Below are 17713 nucleotides of genomic sequence, written 5' to 3'. Positions count from 1 at the left end.
CCATATATTGTGAAATTGTAAATTTGTTATACCAGTTTTGTTTTTCATATATTTATAGCAGTGTTGAGATGCTGAGATAGAAATGGGTGCTGTCTACATTTTTCATATTTTTCACTCTCCTAAAATGGAATTCCATGCCCAATTAATCTTTCGTGAATGATGGGATAATTAACTATAGAATATAAAGCAGTTATTCTGACCTGCTCTTAGCTGAGAAACTTTTCAGATCAAGAAAAATGGCTGACTTAGTTCTTGTTGTCAAAGAAGGCTGAGGCTAATTGCACAATGCACATTTAAATGCGAGTTATAAATGACCTGATAGTACTAAGCAGGGACAAAACCTAGATGTTGATTTTGATGAGCTATTTGTGGAGCATATGGATACAGTACAGGTTGTACCCCGCTTTTCGAACGTTCGCTTTACGAAACCTCACTGCTACGAAAGACCTACATTAGTACCCTGTTTTCCCTATCAGAAGGTGTTTTCACTGTTACGAGAAAAAAGCAGAGCGCGATAAAAAAATTCAGTGCGCGATAAAAGGCAGCGCGCCCCGAGCAGCCGCTTTTCCCCGGATTCAGAACAGCATTCTCGCTGGTATTGCTTAAATACATGCCTGTGAGCAGCCGTTTGCAAGGTGAGTTCTAAGGTATCGGAAAAGCCTGCAAGAGCTCGTAAGGGTGTTACACTTAGCGTAAAACTAGACATAATTAAGCGTTTCGATCGTGGTGAATGAAGTAAGGACAAAGTGAGTTTAGCTTGTAGAAGCTGACGAAGATGATGTTGAAGAGGTTTCGGCATCCCGTGACCAAGAACTGATAGATGAAGAGCTGATGCAATTGGAAGAGGAAAGGATAACAATCGAAACTGAATGCAGTAGCGAAAGTGAAGCAACTACGTGAGATTTTCACTGCAATGATAAAGTACGACTTTAATTTTGAAAGGGTACATAGGTTTAGGGGATATTTGCAAGATGGTTTGAGTCCTTACAAAGAACTGTATGATAGAAAAATGTGCGACGCTCAGCAGTCAAGCAAGCCTTCCACATCAGCCACAGCAGACGATGAACCTCGACCTTCGACATCGAGGCGGGCAGCCATAGGAGAAGATGAGCTGCCTGCCCTAATGGAAACAGACGACAAGATGATACCCCAGTGTCCCACCACCCCAACACCCAGGCCGCGGACAGATACTGCACCGATTCGTGGAGAATGCAGCAGTAGCTGGGAGGCACACAGCATATCTTTAAGAAAAAAGCCAAAATAAACATGCTAATTAATTAGGTGCCGCCCGACACGTAATTGTCGGCCCAGATCAGAGACGACGCAGTCGGAAATTGGCACTGATCTGGGCCGACAATTACGTGCCGGGCGGCACCCTAATTGATTAGCATGTTTATTTCGGCTTTTTTCTTAAAAATGTGCTGTGTGCCTCCCCGCTACCGCTGGACTCCTGCGTGCCTCGCGGCAATGTATCGGTCGGCAGCCTGGAGGGTGGGGGCCACTGCACCACCCAACCTGCGATGACTCAGTCTAACACACCATCATCAGTGTGCTCTGTGCTGTCTTCCCAATTCCAGTAAGTGATACTACACTGTACATACATTATTTCTACTTTATATCGGCTGTGTATTTTTACGTGTTACTTGGTATGATTTGGCAGCTTCATAGCTTAAGGGTTACTGGAGAGCGCTTTTGCCATGTTTTTGCCAGCAGCGCTTGTGTGAGATTTTCTGCCGACGGCGCATGCGTGAGATTTTCGCTATGGAGAACAGTGCAGTAATGATTGTGGAAAAGTATTTCTACTTTATATAGGCTGTGTATTTATCATATCATTCCTGCTTTTACTATATGTTACTGTTATTTTAGGTTTTATGTGTTATTTGGCATGATTTTAGTAGATTATTTTTGGGTCTGCGAACGCTCACAAAATTTTCCCATATAAATGAATGGTAATTGCTTCTTCGCTTTATGACATTTCGGCTTACGAACTGTTTCGTAGGAATGCTCTACCTTCAGATGGCGGGGGAAACCTGTATTCACTTTTCACAATCTGTGGTGTACGTTCTGGTACTTTAGTGGCTGTATTAGTGTAATCTGCAGATTCTACAGATGCTGGAAATCCAGAGCAACACACTCAAAATATGCTTGTTAATTAAGTCATACCCTTGAGGTAGGCTCTGCCTCTCACTGGAAGCAGTGGAATTGCTGGCCTGTTCATTCTGTTAGCTAACTAGATGGATATTCAGAAACTCCTCTCAATATCTTTCATAAAATGATTTGATTCAGTGTTTTTCACTTTTAAGTCTCCTGTTTGTTTTCATTTTTAATAGATTGAATTAAAAAATGTACAATGCCTTCTTTAATTATAAATTACAATCGTTTATAATTTTGATATAGTGACTGTTTTCTTTATGGTATCAACTTGTATCCATGGTACAGCTCTAAAGTAAGGTATTAATTTATTAATATCTCATTTACAATATGGAGAGTTTGTTCTACTGAATAATCAAGATTGGTAATCTATATTACATTAGAACATCAGTTACATTTAATTTTAATTCAGAAGTATTATATTTGAACATGGCTTCTTGTATAGAAGAAGCTGTACATATTTTGCGCTTGCAAAATTAAAAGAGGATTTTCAAAATAATACTTTGATTTACGAGAAGTTTAATTACTACTGTAAGGAAAGAACATTGTTTGATTGTTTTGTCCAATCATTTGTTTGAAGACGACGATGATGATGAACCAGAAGTTCCTGTTGGTCCCCGACCTCAAAGACTTGCTGACCTAAATCTCAAGGAGAAAATTGTCCCCATCCCGGAAGGGAGTGCTTTCTTCCTGTTTAGCAATACCAATCCGTATGTATCCATTGTCTTTCATATTCAGTAATTAATCAACAGTTTGTACAATTAAAGCAATAATTAATTTAGGTGGCATGGTTTTGTGCTAATACTTTTTTGTAATACGTTTTCTAAATACATTTTATTCCAGAGTCAGTAATCTAAATTACTTATGTTTTTGATACAAATGTAAAACGCTGCATATTGTTGAATTCTAAAATTAAAACAACAATGTCAGATATTTTAAAACAAAACAATATTTGTAAGTCAATTTAGACCAATTTGTGTGCTTTCCCTTCATTATTTCTGAAATGCACCAGGATGAGTCGTCTCTTAGCAGATCACTGTTCTTGCCGTAAAGGTTGATAAAAAGTAAAAAAAAACAGAACATTTTGGAGGCACTCCCTAGCTCAGGCAGTATCTTGGGAGAGAGAGAGAATTAGTGTGGTAAAAGATCATTGACTTGAAATGGTAACTTTTTCTTTGAAATGTAAAAACAGAGTAGATCGATAAAAAAAATTCTGTCCTTGGACTTGCAAAACTGCAGTGATTTGCTTTTCAGTCACTAAAATGAACAAAAGTAGCTGCTGTTCTTACAAGGAGAAAAAAATACCTTTGAGTTTACAATGACCTAGTTCATAAGACAATTCCAGCAAACACCCAGATCAGATCTAAGAATTGTCAGAAATTGGGCTTGGAGCCACATCACAAAAACTAAACCAAGGCATGCTGTCAATGTTTATCATGTCTGTAATGTCATCTTGGCTGAGTAGCTTTCTGGAATGTTGTCTTTGTGCCTTGTTGATAGAGTCTGGGAGGTGCAGGATTTGGGAGAATTGCAGGGAAGTAGATATGTTTATGGGATAGTAATGGCCTGGTGTAATGTTGTGAATTAGTTAATTATGTCTTCATATTTATAGAACGTACAACAGTTCAATACAGGAACCAATCGTCCAAGTCTGTGCCAACCATATATCACATTATCCTCTGCCTGTTCATAGGTCTGTCTAAGTGCCTCTTAAATGTTGCTATTGTATCTGCTTCTACTGCCTCCCCTCACAGTGTATTCCAGGCACTTGCCATTCTCTGTATCCTAAAAAAAACCTTGTTTGGTCCATTTATTTTAAGTTTTACCCTCTATTATTTGGCTTTTCCATCCAGACACAGAAAAATATAACACAGGAATAGGCCCTTTGGTCCATCTAATCCATGCCAAGCCACTTAAACTGCCTACTTCTATTGACCTGCACAGGGACCATAGCCCTCCATACCCCTACCATCCATGTACCTATCCAAACTTTTCTTAAATGTTGAAATCGAGCTCACATGCACCACTTGTGCTGCTAGCTCGTTCCACACTCTCACAACCCTCTGAGTGAAGAAGTTTTCCTTCATGTTCCCCTTAAACTTTTCACCTTTTAACCTTAACCCATGACCTCTAGTTGTAGTCCCATCCAACCTCAGTGGAAAAAGCCTGCTTGCATTTACCCTATCTATACCTCCCATAATTTTGTATATGTCTATCAAATCTCCTGTCAATCTTCTACGTTCCAAGGAATAAAGTCCTAACCTGTTCAATCTTCCCATGTAATTCAGACCTAGGAACATACTTGTAAATTTTCTCTGTACTTTTTCAACCTTATTTACATCTTTCCTGTAGGTAGGTGACTAAAGCTATTCACAATACTGCAAATTAGGCCTCACCAATGTTTTATTCAAATTCAACATATAATCCCATCTTCTGTACACAATACTTCAATTTATGAAGGCACAAAATCCTTCTTTACGACCCTATCAACCTGTGACACAACTTTCAATGGATTATAGACATGTATTCCCAGATTCCTTTGTTCTACTGCTCTCCTCAGTGCCCTACCATTCACTATGTAAAACCTACCCTGGTTTGTTCTACTGAAGTGCAACACCTCACACTTGTCAGCATTAAATTCCAACTGCCATTTTTCAGCCCATCCTGATCCAGATCCTGCTGCAAGCTCGTGGTGTCATTGGCAAATTTGCTGATCCCGTTTACCACATTATCATCCAGGTCGTTGAAACAGATGACAAACAACAATGGACACAGTGCTGATCCCTGTGGCACTAGTAACAGAGGGGCAACCATCTACTACCACTCTCTGGCTTCTTCCACAAAGCCAATGTCTAATCCAATTTACTACCTCATTTTGAAAGCCGAGTGACTGAACCTTGTTGACCAACCTCCCATGCGGGACTTGTCAAATGCCTTGCTAAAGTCCATGTAGCCACCATCCACTGCCTTGTCTTCATCAACTTTCCTGGTAACTTCCTCAAAAAACTCTTATTAGATTGGTTAGACCTGACCTACCATGCATGAAGTCACGCTGGCTGTCCTTACTCAGCCCATGTCTATCCAAATACTCATATATCCAGTCCCGTAGAATACCTTCCTGTAACTTTCCCACTACTGAAGACAAGCTCATTGGCCTATAATTTCCTGGTTTATTTTTTAGGCCTTTCTTAAACAGTAGAACAACATTGGCTATCCTCCAAACCTCCAGTACTTCACTTGTCGTTAAGGATTATTTAAATATCTCTGCTAGGGCCTTGCCAGGCCCTGGGGATTTACCCACCCTAATTTGCCTCAAGACAGGAAACGCCTCCTCCTCCTCTGTAATCTGTTTAGAGTCCATGAAGTTGATGCCCTTTTACCTTATTTCTATATTCTCTGTGTCCATTTCCTGAGTAAATACAGATGCAAAAAATGCTTTTAAGATCTTCTCATCTGTTTTGGTTCCACACATGAATTACCATTCTGATCTTCCAGAGGACCAATTTTGTCCATTGCAATCCTTTTTGATGGTATATCTGTAGAATCCCTTGGGATTTTACATTCTCCTTGTCTGCTAAGGCAACCTCTTGCCTTCTTTTAGCCTTCCTGAATTCTTTCTTAAGTGTTCTCTTGCATTTGTTACATTCCATAAACTCCTCATTTGTTCCTATCTTGCACCTCCTTTTTCATAACCAGGGCCTCAATATCTCTTTAAACTTAGGTTCCCTACACCTGTTATCTTTACCTTTTATTCTGACAGGCATATACAAGTGTCGTTCTCTCAAAATTTCACTCTTGAAGGCCTCCCAGTTACCAAGAGCACATTTGCCAGAAAATAGCCTGCCCATTCCACAGTTACCAGATCCTTTCTGATACCATCAAAATTAGCCTTTCTCCAGTTCAGAATCTCAACCCATGGCTAGACCTATCTTTTTGCATATTTACTTTGAAACTGCTCCCGAGAAACCTCTTACACTTTGTCCAACCTCTCCTTGCAGCTAATATACTTCAATCTAGGCAACATTGTGATGAACCTCTTGCATTCTCTCCAAAGCCTCCACATCCTTCCTATGGTGTAGCAGCCAGAACCGAACTACTCCAAATGTAGCCTATTTAAATCTTTATACAGCTACTACATTACTTGCCAAATATGATACTTATTACCCTGACTAATGAAGGCACGCATGCCATATGCTGCCTCTACCACTCTATCCATTTGTGTTGACTCTTTAAGATAGATGTTGACTTACACCTATGTTAGACCTGCTTGTGGTCTCTATGGCAAGCTCCGAGGTAGATCAGGCCTGATGGCTGCAGAACTCAACATTCTGACTTGCTGATCTGGCGGAGGTTGCCATGATACAATGACAACAGTGTTAAATTTTTCCCAGAAAAATCTTGAAATCAAAATCCTTTTCAGTTCCTGAGATAAGTTAGTTTCAGTCAAGCTTGATTATGTATTAAGCATTAAAATGTATTAGTATTAAACATTAAAAGGGGAGTTAGAAAATTGTAATGGAACACAGGTTTATTTATCTTCAAACAGCTATGATACACTGAGTAACACTTAATTCTTTATATGTTAGGATCAGAGTCTTCTGTCACAGACTTATAAATCACAACATCTTTACAAATCTGATCCTGGTCTTCATTATGCTCAGCAGCATTTCCTTGGCAGCAGAGGATCCTATACGTAATCATTCCTTTCGTAATATCGTAAGTAAATAATTAGCATATTTTTACTTTCAATTGTTATAACAATTGTATTTTATCATACTCATGGCATGAGTCTTGTAATTCATCCAAACGTTACATTTCTTGTGCAGACCTAAGAGGGCTGCTGGTTTTATTCAACAAATTATACTATTGTGATCATTAATACTTTTGAATACTGTACACATTTAGGACGAAAAATGGAATTAATTTATGGCTTACCTTAATAGTACTGACTTCACCTTTTCAGCAACCATTGCTGTCCATCTAATGAAAGTGTTCCAATAATGCTATTGTGTAGGGAATACTAGTGTTTAGACCGACTGTCAAAAAATAAACAATAACAATTTTTCAAGTCAGGTTTGTGCTTCACTTGGAAGAGGATCTGAAGGCAGTAGTATTCCTGTGCACTTGCTGCTCTTAATCCTTTATGATGGCAGAGATTTGAAGTGTAAGAGGTTATGTCAGCACAGCCTAGGCAAGTAACTGCAGTGCCTTTTATTAATGGTACATACTACAGCCCTACATTGCATTTGGAATAAATGTTTAGAGTCTTGGTGAGAATACGATTCCACAAGCTGCTTAGTCCCAGATAGTGCCATTTTGTGAGTATCACTGGAATTATGTTCATCCATGTGATAGAGAGCATTTCATCATACTCATGGCATGAGTTTTGTAGATGGTGCAAGGATTTAGATTGTGAAGATATGTGTCAAAGCATAGTTGGCCTGTGTCCAATAACTTGCAGCCACAGTATTTAAATGATCACCTCAGGTTCGGTCAGCAGTGTAATTCTAGGGAAGACCACCTCTGGCCCCGCCAAATGTGTGAAATTTGAGGTGCAAAACCTCCTGTCTGTGTGGATGCTGCGTGATTTGTTCCTGTTACAAATCATTACCACAAAATAACAGACAGTACACCATATGCAATTAAATGATTTAGCTTTATAATTCTTAATTTAACTGAAGGGTTAGTAAAGAAAAACAAAAAGAAAAGGGTCCACTTTAATGAAACAATCTAATGGAGCGTACAGTTTCCCTTCCGCTGGTCCTCCATCCGTTTCCCCGGGCTTCATCAAATCCTGGCCCCACTCCAAGTCCACTCCTTTCTGGCGTCTTCTCCCTCTATCTCTCGCTGAACAAAAGACCCAGATTACCTCAGTGCCAGGCACACAGCAAGAAAAAACACTCCCCTCATTGGACCCATCATCTCGAACCATAACCCAAACACTGCTACTACAGAAAGACCATTACATTAGCACTTTTCCCAGGGTATTATAATCAGAACAGTTGAGTTTCTGGTTAAATATGACATTGGTGGTAAGGAACTCAACCATGGTAATGCCATTAAAAGTCAAGATTGTGTAGTGAGGTTCTTGCTCTTTCTAGATAGTAGTGCAAATGTTATTTGGCACTTAAAAGTTTATGCTTGAATGTTATAAGACCATAAGATATAGGAGTAGAATTTGGCCATTCAGCTCGTTGAAACTGCTGCCCCATGCAATCTTGGCTGTTCTTTTTCCATCTCCATTCCCCACCCTTCCCCATAAATCTTAACCCCCTTACTCATCAAAAACCTATCATTCTGTGTCTTAAATGCACCTATTCACTTGGCCTCCACAGTCCTCTTTGACAACCAGTTCCCCAGATTTACCACTCTCTGGCTGAAGAAATTACTCCCCATCTCCATTTTTTATTCTGAGGCTATGGCCTTGGATCTTAGACTCTTCCACTGATGGAAGCATCCTCTTCACATTCACTTTATCCAGGCCTTTCAGTATCCAGTAGGTTTCAGTGAGATCCCCACTCACCCTTCTGAACTCCATTGAGTACAGGCCCAAAGGCATCAAATGCTCCTCATACAATATACCTTTCACTCCTAGGATCGTTCTTGTGAAATTCATATGCTTTTTGCTTACTGCAGGTACAGGCGGCTTTACTTATTGAGGTGTGATACTGATATCTGATTCTATTATTTTGATTCTGATTTTTTATTCATTTTGGAAGGTGTGCTTTATTGGCAAGGCTGACATTGGTTGCCCTTTGCTAATCATGCTGTGATGGTAATGAACATTTCTTTCTGATTGCATTGCTCAGTTGAGAAAGTTTATTCAGAATGCAATTGGGAATACAGCAAATCAGATTACTGAGGAGTTAGGTGTTCTTTTTCCCAACTCTTCCTCCTTTACATTGATGACTGCATTGGCTCTGCTTCATGCACCCGTGCCGAGCTTGTCAATTTCATCAACCTTCCTACAAGTTACACCCTGCCCTTAAATTCACTCAGTCCATTTCTGACACCTCCCTCCCCTTTCTAGATCTCTCTGTTTCCATCTCTGGAGACAAAATGTCGACCAACATCTTTTATAAACCTACTGGTTCCCAAGGTAATCTTGACTATAACTCTTCCCCACTCTGTCTCCTGTAAAAATGCTATTCCCTTCTCTCAGTTCCTTTGTCTCTGCCGCATTTGTTCCCAGGATGAGGCTTTCCTTTCCAGGTCATCAAAGATGTTCTCCTTCTTCATGTGCTCACTCCATCTTAACAGTGATAGGGTTCCTCTTGTCCTTACTAAACATGAGCTTCTGCATCCAACACATCATTCTCTGCAGCTTCCACCATCTCTAAGGGTAATACCTTATATTCTATCTGGGTAGCCTCCAATGTGATGGCATGAATACCGATTTCTCCTTCCAGTAAAGAAAAATTCCTTCCTTCTCCCCTCTTCTTCTACTCCCCACTATGGCCTCTTACCACTTCTCACATGCCTATCACCACCCCCGGTGCAGCTCCTCCTTTCTCCTATGGTCCATTCTCCTGTTCTATCTGATTCCTTCCTCTCCAGCCCTTTACCTTTCTGACCCACCTGGCTTCACCTACCACCTTCTAACTATCTTTCTTCCCTCCCACCCCCCTATCTTTTTACTCTGAAGTCTTCACCTTTCCTTTCCAGTGCTGAAAAGGGGTCTCAGCCCAAAACATCAACTGTTCATTTCCATGGATGCTGCCTGACCCACTGAGTTCCTCCAGCATTTTGTGTATGTTGTTTAGATGTATCTGTGCACCTTTTTCCCTTATTCTTTTGAAAGTTGGAGACCAATGAGTTTGTGCTGAGTTAAACATTTATGACTAGAGAAATATTTGTGAATGTCTGACAAAGATGCCTGAAGGAACTGTTTTTGGTAATACTGTACATATTGTACTCATAATATACTCATGAGGAAAGCTGTGAGGTTTAGGCTATTGGATGAGATGCTGATTAATGATATAATATTGAACTTCTATGTTGTTGCATTTTCACCCATCGAGCCAATTGGAGAGGGTTATGTCTTCCATGAATCTTATAGATGAGCTTATGGAATCAGGATGTCAGTTGCATGTCACAGAATAATTAGTACAGCAAATAAGAGGCTGGTTGAGGCATTTAGACTGTTTGATTCTCTGATTAGATATGTCCACTGTATTTAGAACATAATGCCAATTCCAAAGAATGTTAAGGAAAGGCAGCTAGGTTTAGTTTTTTGATGATAACTTCTTGCAATATGTATTGTAAATAAATAATTTGTGAAATTATTCCCAATGTCTCAGTATGTGTGGTAGAGCCAATATGGAAAATAGTCATTTTTTTACAGTCTATATGAATCAGTATCCAAATCCAAAAGATTTATTGAATAAAGGAAATATAGAAATTGTTTAATGAAAAAAAGATTGATTTATAGTTCAGATTTATATTACCAGTAACTTCATCAGAAATATTTTAGATTATGGATTCAGGTAATAATGTGTCAATGTAATTTCACTTTCCAAGATTGCTATGAGCTAAGATGTTAAACTCAAAAACTTAGTATTCTGGACATCCTACTGTGTTAACTTTTTTTCAATTGGATGATTTGAGGTGAAATGAATGCATAAATTAGATTTTAAAGAAATTTGCTTTCTAATGTCCATCAACTATTTTCCTTCAGGTAGTTTCCAATTTACATATTGTTCTGAAAATTTATATTCTGCCATTACAGATTCTTGGTTATTTTGACTATGCTTTTACTGCCATCTTTACTGTTGAAATCATATTCAAGGTAATACACTGTTTGATTCTCTTGCCTTAATGAATGATTGGTGTAAAGCAAACTCTTTAAATCATTTGCTTCCTTTTCAGATCCTAGGCTATGCAGATTATGTCTTCACTAGTATGTTTACTTTTGAAATCTTGTTAAAGGTAACCAAGGCCCAGGTTGCTGTGTGTGATAATTGATGAGGTTCACTACCTCTTTGTACCAAAATCTCATTATAGCATGGTGCACGTATTCTGAGTGATTTTTCTGCCGCACTTTAATAGAATATCTAATTGCACTGCTGAACTCTGCTGTTGGCTATTTAAAGTCATTGCCAAGTATGAATCTTCTGGATAAGATTCTTTCAATCGATTCCCTTAAATTGAAATCTGTGCACTGATTGTGCATGTAGTTTTCCAAATTATTGTTTTCAAACATAATATTTCTCATGCAATGTATCAGTTTGGAAACTTGTATTTAATTAGAGGCCTTAAGAAAATTAATGTAGTGTCAACCCTAATCAGACGTAAATTTCTGTATTAACTTGTTTGTATGATAATGTAAAGATAGTTGAATAAAATAAAACATTCTACCTTTGATATTTTTATTACCATAGTTGGCATTTACCACCAGTGTCCATTGAATTAATTGTTATATAATACAAGCTTTGTTAAGTACCTGCTTTGTGAGCATAGGAAAGAAAAATTGCTAAATTGTACACCATTTTTCCAGCAGTCTTGTATTGAGATAGCTGTGAGCCTTATGCATTACTAGAACTCCAATCATGAAACTAAGTTTCTTTAATATGTATTGTAAATTTATATTTAAATTTAAAATTAACAAGACATTTGAAGAAACAAAATACCTGCATGTTTTCAAATTGAAAAATAAATAAATGTTAGCTTTTCAATAGATACAGCTGGGTTTTCCTGAACATGACCTGCTGTCTGCCCATTTGAAACCAAAGGCTTTAAACGAAGCATAAATAATTTAAATGCTATTTGCCTTATCATTGCATTTCTTCTTCATCATGAATGGGCTGGAACTCCTGCACCAAGTCTAAATTGTTTTTAAAAGAGAGAGCAGATTCCTAAATGCAGTTTTCAGGGAATATTAGTAAGTTTTTAACTCTATAAGCAAATTGATAGTGGTGGGGGAGTGTTCAGTCAAATAAATTCGCATTGCAGCCCTGGGACTTGCTTGTTCTTAAACTGAGAAATGTTGGAAATTTCTTAGGATTGCCTGCGTAATCTGTTTGAAGCTGTGATCACTATTTCAACTAAGGATCTGCTTGTAACTTGTTATTAACTGAACTTGCGTTAAGTTTTGCTTTGCCATGACAAAAACACTTAGTGCAAAACAAACAATGTAAGTAGATCCTCTTCATTAAATAGGTGAACATGTGTACAGAAACTTGCAGACATCAACCTGAACACTAATATTATTTAAGATGCGATGGGTTCATTTAATCAATCCATTAATATAAAAAATTAACAAAGTAAAATGGTTGCAAGCTTGCTAAGAAAATAACTAAGAAGTTTAATCGGAGATTCTACAAGCTACTAAAATTAACTGAAATGCCAGAAGTTGTGTATTTTTCTTTCTCTAAGTATCTTCTTTAGATCATTATATAATTTCACTTTAGTGTCTAAATCAATATACTTCATCGTATGTTGTTCAGCAAAATGCTATACTGTATATTCATAATATACTTGATAAGAAGAGAGAAATAATTGAAAAAATAACTATTATGTTGAAGCAAATCTGAGCTTCTAAACAATATATGATGGATCATCATGGAAACAAGGGTTGAATAAATCCTTTGTTGTATTTAACTGATCACTTTATAATTTTGCCAAACCATTGAGAGAGCTACTGATTCCTTTCTGTTTTCATTTGTTTCCTTTGTCTTCACAATAAATAATGACAATTGTGTGTGTGGTAATCTGTTACTGATTTACCACACACTATCTTTTAAGGTGGGTCATCTAACATTTTGCAATCTATATCAACAAATACTTCAAATAGGTACATTTTTACAGTGTACAAAGTTTTTACAATGTTACTTTACTGAAATTGGGAAGCAAAGTCTTTTTTTTCTCCCCTATGATTCAGTATTTAATATTCTTGGTTTTTCCTTGTGTGAGCATGATGGTTTTGAGCATGTACCTTTCTATATTGAATCAGTGCCAGCATGATCAGGCCACAAAGACTACAGTATTAGAACATTGGGATGTTCTTTCAGTGTTTCTTCATATCAGCAATTTGTAACATATCTTTCAGCTCCGCAAAAGACGCGGTGAATGGTAATTAAGATATGAAGCTCAGTTCTTAATTAATTTTCAACATTTTTACTGATTTTATAAAGCCAAAAGACCTACTGAGGTTTGAATAACATGAAGGATGTTAACCAGGCACAAGCCGTGATTTATATTTTGTAGATGTATTATCAATCAATGTTTAGTGCATCTGAAAATGAAAGTCATGTTTGAGATGTTCTTGATGAAGGAGAAAATCCACAAACTTGTGTTTATCTTCATAATAAAATGATTAAATAAGGTTAGGAATTTGCCCATAATATGATCATAATGTTAGAAAATTAAACATTACAAAGGATTTGCAGTTTGTTGCAAAATTTCGACTGTTCTGATTCATCTGTATGGTGAAATTGAAATAATGGAGAGGGTAGTGGTAGTGTCATCTTGGATAAAGTTCAGTAGCTGGCAAACCCTGCATGACAGGTTTCTTGCAAAGTTTGTCTTTAGAATTTAAAATTTTAGACTTTATTTCCCAGTTCTTAACTTTCTTTAGAGGCACCTGCCATAGATAGGGAGCAAATCAAAAATGGAAGAGGAGGATGGGTTGGAGGGGTATATCAAGGGTACTGTAAAGAATTGACAGAGATGCAGAAGTGGGTAGATTAAAACCTACGTAGATAAATTGTTGGCTGTGTGGAAGTGGAAAGATTACTGGGGCCAGGGTACAGGGGAAAGATGAAGAGATTAGTAGCGAGATTAACAGGAGTGGAGGTCAAAGATCAGCTGGTGTTCAAATGGGGTTGGCATAGAACATGATGGCCTAGTACATAGAGTGAGATATTTTTAATTGGACTGCAATTAGGATTCAGTCTAAAAGCAACTTTAGACAGGCTTGTTGAACTCATCTTTTCAGACCTTCCTTTTGATTAGAGCTCTGAAAAGCTCTGCTGATAGTAATTTAAAACTTAGAATGGAGGGAAGCTTGAATTGGTTTTGGTTTTCCTATTTTTGCATTTTAAACCAGCTGTTAAAATCCCACACATCCATCCCCAACTGCCTTACAAGTACTTTCCTAATTATTCAAAATTAACACAATAATGAATTTACCAATAAAACTTGTCTCAATGTTATTTGTATTTCTATATTCAATGAGATCAATCAGGATCTATTGGTTTCTCTGAATGAGCTGCATCACGGTATTTTCAGGCAATGATAGATACAGAGACAAATGGATAGATATTAAGCCTATGCAAAATGTGAGTTTTCAGGAGTATCTTGAAGGAGAGAGAGGGTGAAGGAAAATGGGTTAAGTTTGCTATTCAAGGCATTGGTCTAATTGATCAATAGCATACCCACCAATACTAGACCACAGAAAAATGGGCATTCAGTCATTCTTGACTTTATTTAAATGATATTACAAGATGTATATATAAATTAGTAGTAAGAGTATTGTTCTATAATTCAATAAATTATGAATTATCTGATGTAACTTCATTTCTGCATCCTACCTATGGTAACCTTTTATTACTTTGCTTTATAATGTCTATTTACTTGCCCTCAATTATTCAAAGACTATGTTTCAACTATCCTTTGAGGAAGAGCATTTTAAAGATTTGTGATCTTATGAGAGGAGAGAATTCAGATCATCTCTGTTTTAAATGGGAGACCCCTTGTTCTTGAAAATTTGAGCCCTAATTATGTTTTCTCTCACAAAAGGAAATATCCTTCCCACATGCATCCAATTTGTTGTTCTGTTGCACTATGAAATATAATGTATATTGATTGTTCTAATAATAGATAATAAGTGACACTCTCTAATGCTGTAGTAACTACAGTATATAATTTTGTTTTTACCTCATATGCTTTCCTCCTTCAGATGATGACATATGGAGCATTTTTACACAAAGGTTCTTTTTGTAGAAATTACTTCAACTTGTTGGACATCTTGGTTGTGGGTGTATCACTTATTTCCTTTGGAATTCAGTAAGTATCTATTCTGGTAAGCAAATACAAACAATTTTAGAATATTCAAACTTTTATTTATAAAGTACTGTATATAAGTACAATAGTGTTTTTCTTTCTGATAGATACTGCCACAACATCTTTTTTGTAGATAAATTAATTCATTAAGAATATAACTACACATACTCAGTTTCAAATATAAAACTTAAAATATTTTATGATAGTGATGCAGTGCCCCAATTGACTTGTTATACTTGCATGATGCACCCTCTGCTCTGACAAATGATTGTTCCAAAAGTCAAATCCTTTATTTGATCCTTTATTAGCAATTAGCAAACATACAATCTAGAAGCGATAAAACTTCGGCACACCAAGTGTAAGCTACGCGTAATTAAGTGTTACTGAGTAGTCAGCTAAAGATATGGCATCCATTGGCCCTGATAAGAATAATGCACAAATATGTGACTAAACCCTACACTTTTATCATGCCCCCATGTGACTAGTTTCCATAATAAATGCACAACGCAGAATACAATGCAGATAGAGAACAGAAGTATGGCTCCTACAAGTGACAAAAACCTTTAAAAGTATTTTTGATTTGAACAATTACTATATATTGTAAGACTGCAAAGTTATATGAAGTGGCTTAGATGACAATATCATTCCTTGTGCAATTTCTTGTGTTCTCCTTCTCTTCTTTGGCATTCTCTCAGATACAATTGTATGAGTTGTGGGTGACTAATGAGTCCTGTGCAGCATTTGCAGATTCTACCATCAAATCTCTTCTTAATTTGGGTGCAGATGGAATAACCTGAGTAAACTTCTAATGCAACTGACCAGTCTCCCAAGAAGTACACTCCATCACACTGATTTGTGCATACCAGAACTGAGTTTGTATAGTAAAGATATTTTTCAAACCTAATTAACTCCTGTTCTCTGCTTTCTGAATTGATTTAGCATGGAAATTTCAGCTTTAGTCCATATTTAATTACAAAGTTAAGGGAGATAATTTTTAGTTTAACTTCACTAGAAACTGAAAATGATTGGGTACTCTTGTAAACCAGCTGAATATTATTGTCCATTGATTTCTGAATTAGATTTTACTCACTTTAGTTTACTCTCTTCTCCAGACTGAGAAGAATTCTGCATTCCAATAGTTTTCCAGGATTCCACCCCATTAAAATTCAGTACTACCTCTTTAACATAGCCACTCCCTTCGGTTTCTTTGTCAGTGCATTCATTCCCTGAGCCTTTAGTCATAGTCATACTTTATTGATCCCGGGGGAAATTAGTTTTCGTTACAGTTGCACCATAAATAATAAATAGTAATAGAACCATAAATAGTTAAATCTGTTCTGATCTGCTTATTCCTTCCCTCCTGCTCTTTGTCTCTGCCTCCTCTCTCTCCTTCCCTCATCTTGACTCACTTACTGGCAACTTCAGTTCTTGTGAACCAAGTGAGCAGGAGTGCTCCCCCAACCATTCCCTCTCCACACACAGGCCACTTAGGTAAAGCTTTTAGATTCCCGCCTCAAACAACTATCTTGCTCTTTGTTATCTCCTTACTGACGGTTGCCCTATAAGTAATTGACCTCTGGTTCTCCAGTTTTTAGATGTTACACCTCCAACACACTACTATATTGGTCCTGAATCTTTATTCAATTAATTTTCCCTGATGATACCTATTATTTATGAATTAATGTTAGAAATAAACTACTTGTTTATTTATCTTAGACACTCCAAGCTATTATAATTCATTTTTTGAAGTCCTAAATCTAATATGTACCAGATGTAATGATCTTTCATCAATTTCCCCAACGAACCTTAAATTCTCCCCTGTGAATCTCATCATTATTAAATATTTCCTGTTTTTAATGCATAATTTGTATTCCATTGTGAAGCCATTCTTTGATTTGTCTGATCTTAAAATTTATTTAACTGGTGTTGGTTATATGCAGGTATCTTTTTAATTTCTTAACAATCATATATTTGCTTGTTACTTTTAGCTATCCTCTCCCTGAGTTCCCTTCCTCAATCCCTGATTTTCCTTCCTCAATCCCTGATTTTACCACCCTCTACAACCCTAGCCTTTTTTAAGTACTGTCTCTTAAGTTTCCCTTTTAGTGCTAATTTAATGTAGTTTTTCCTTTAACCTTTATTTTGCTCTGATTTCCTATACTGGGAAATCTCTAACTCCTCACCTCTAGCCCTGCTTCCTCTTTTATTCAGTGCCCCAGCATGGCTTTTCTTTCCACCAGACCCTACCGTTTCTAATTCTCATTTTCTTGAGAGCCCTATTAGAGATCTTAAAACTACAAGAAACATGGATAGTGTAGATTGTCACAGAATTACTTTCTCTCATTGTAGAGGATCCTAAAACTTTGTGAGAGGGGAAAGATTTAAAGGAAATCTGAAAGGCAAGTTTAGACAGAGGATGGTGGATATGTAGAATGCGCTGCCAGAGGAGTTGGTAGAGTTCTTCTGATGTGCCTTTCCCAATTTTTGGGGATGGTTTCATCTCAGCAAAATATGGAGTGTGTACCATGGAAGTAGAAGTAATCTATCAATAAATTCTTCT

At 37.2% G+C, this 17713-nt stretch overlaps 1 protein-coding gene across 1 annotated transcript in view; it reads left to right on the top strand.

The window, feature by feature from the left end:
* The window catches only part of LOC134356872 (voltage-dependent L-type calcium channel subunit alpha-1D-like), a 395212-nt gene that overhangs the window by 249698 nt on the left and 127801 nt on the right, over positions 1-17713 (top strand). The window contains exons 20-23 of the mRNA XM_063068094.1: positions 2732-2861; positions 6738-6867; positions 10880-10939; positions 15050-15156. Of these exons, the coding sequence (XP_062924164.1) occupies positions 2732-2861; positions 6738-6867; positions 10880-10939; positions 15050-15156 (427 nt within the window). The remainder of the gene's footprint in view (positions 1-2731; positions 2862-6737; positions 6868-10879; positions 10940-15049; positions 15157-17713) is intronic.

Source organism: Mobula hypostoma, chromosome 15, assembly GCF_963921235.1.
Source record: "Mobula hypostoma chromosome 15, sMobHyp1.1, whole genome shotgun sequence".
Lineage (NCBI taxonomy): Eukaryota > Metazoa > Chordata > Chondrichthyes > Myliobatiformes > Myliobatidae > Mobula > Mobula hypostoma.
The sequence above is the reverse complement of the archived record's forward strand: the minus strand, read 5'-3'. Positions and strand labels throughout refer to the sequence as shown.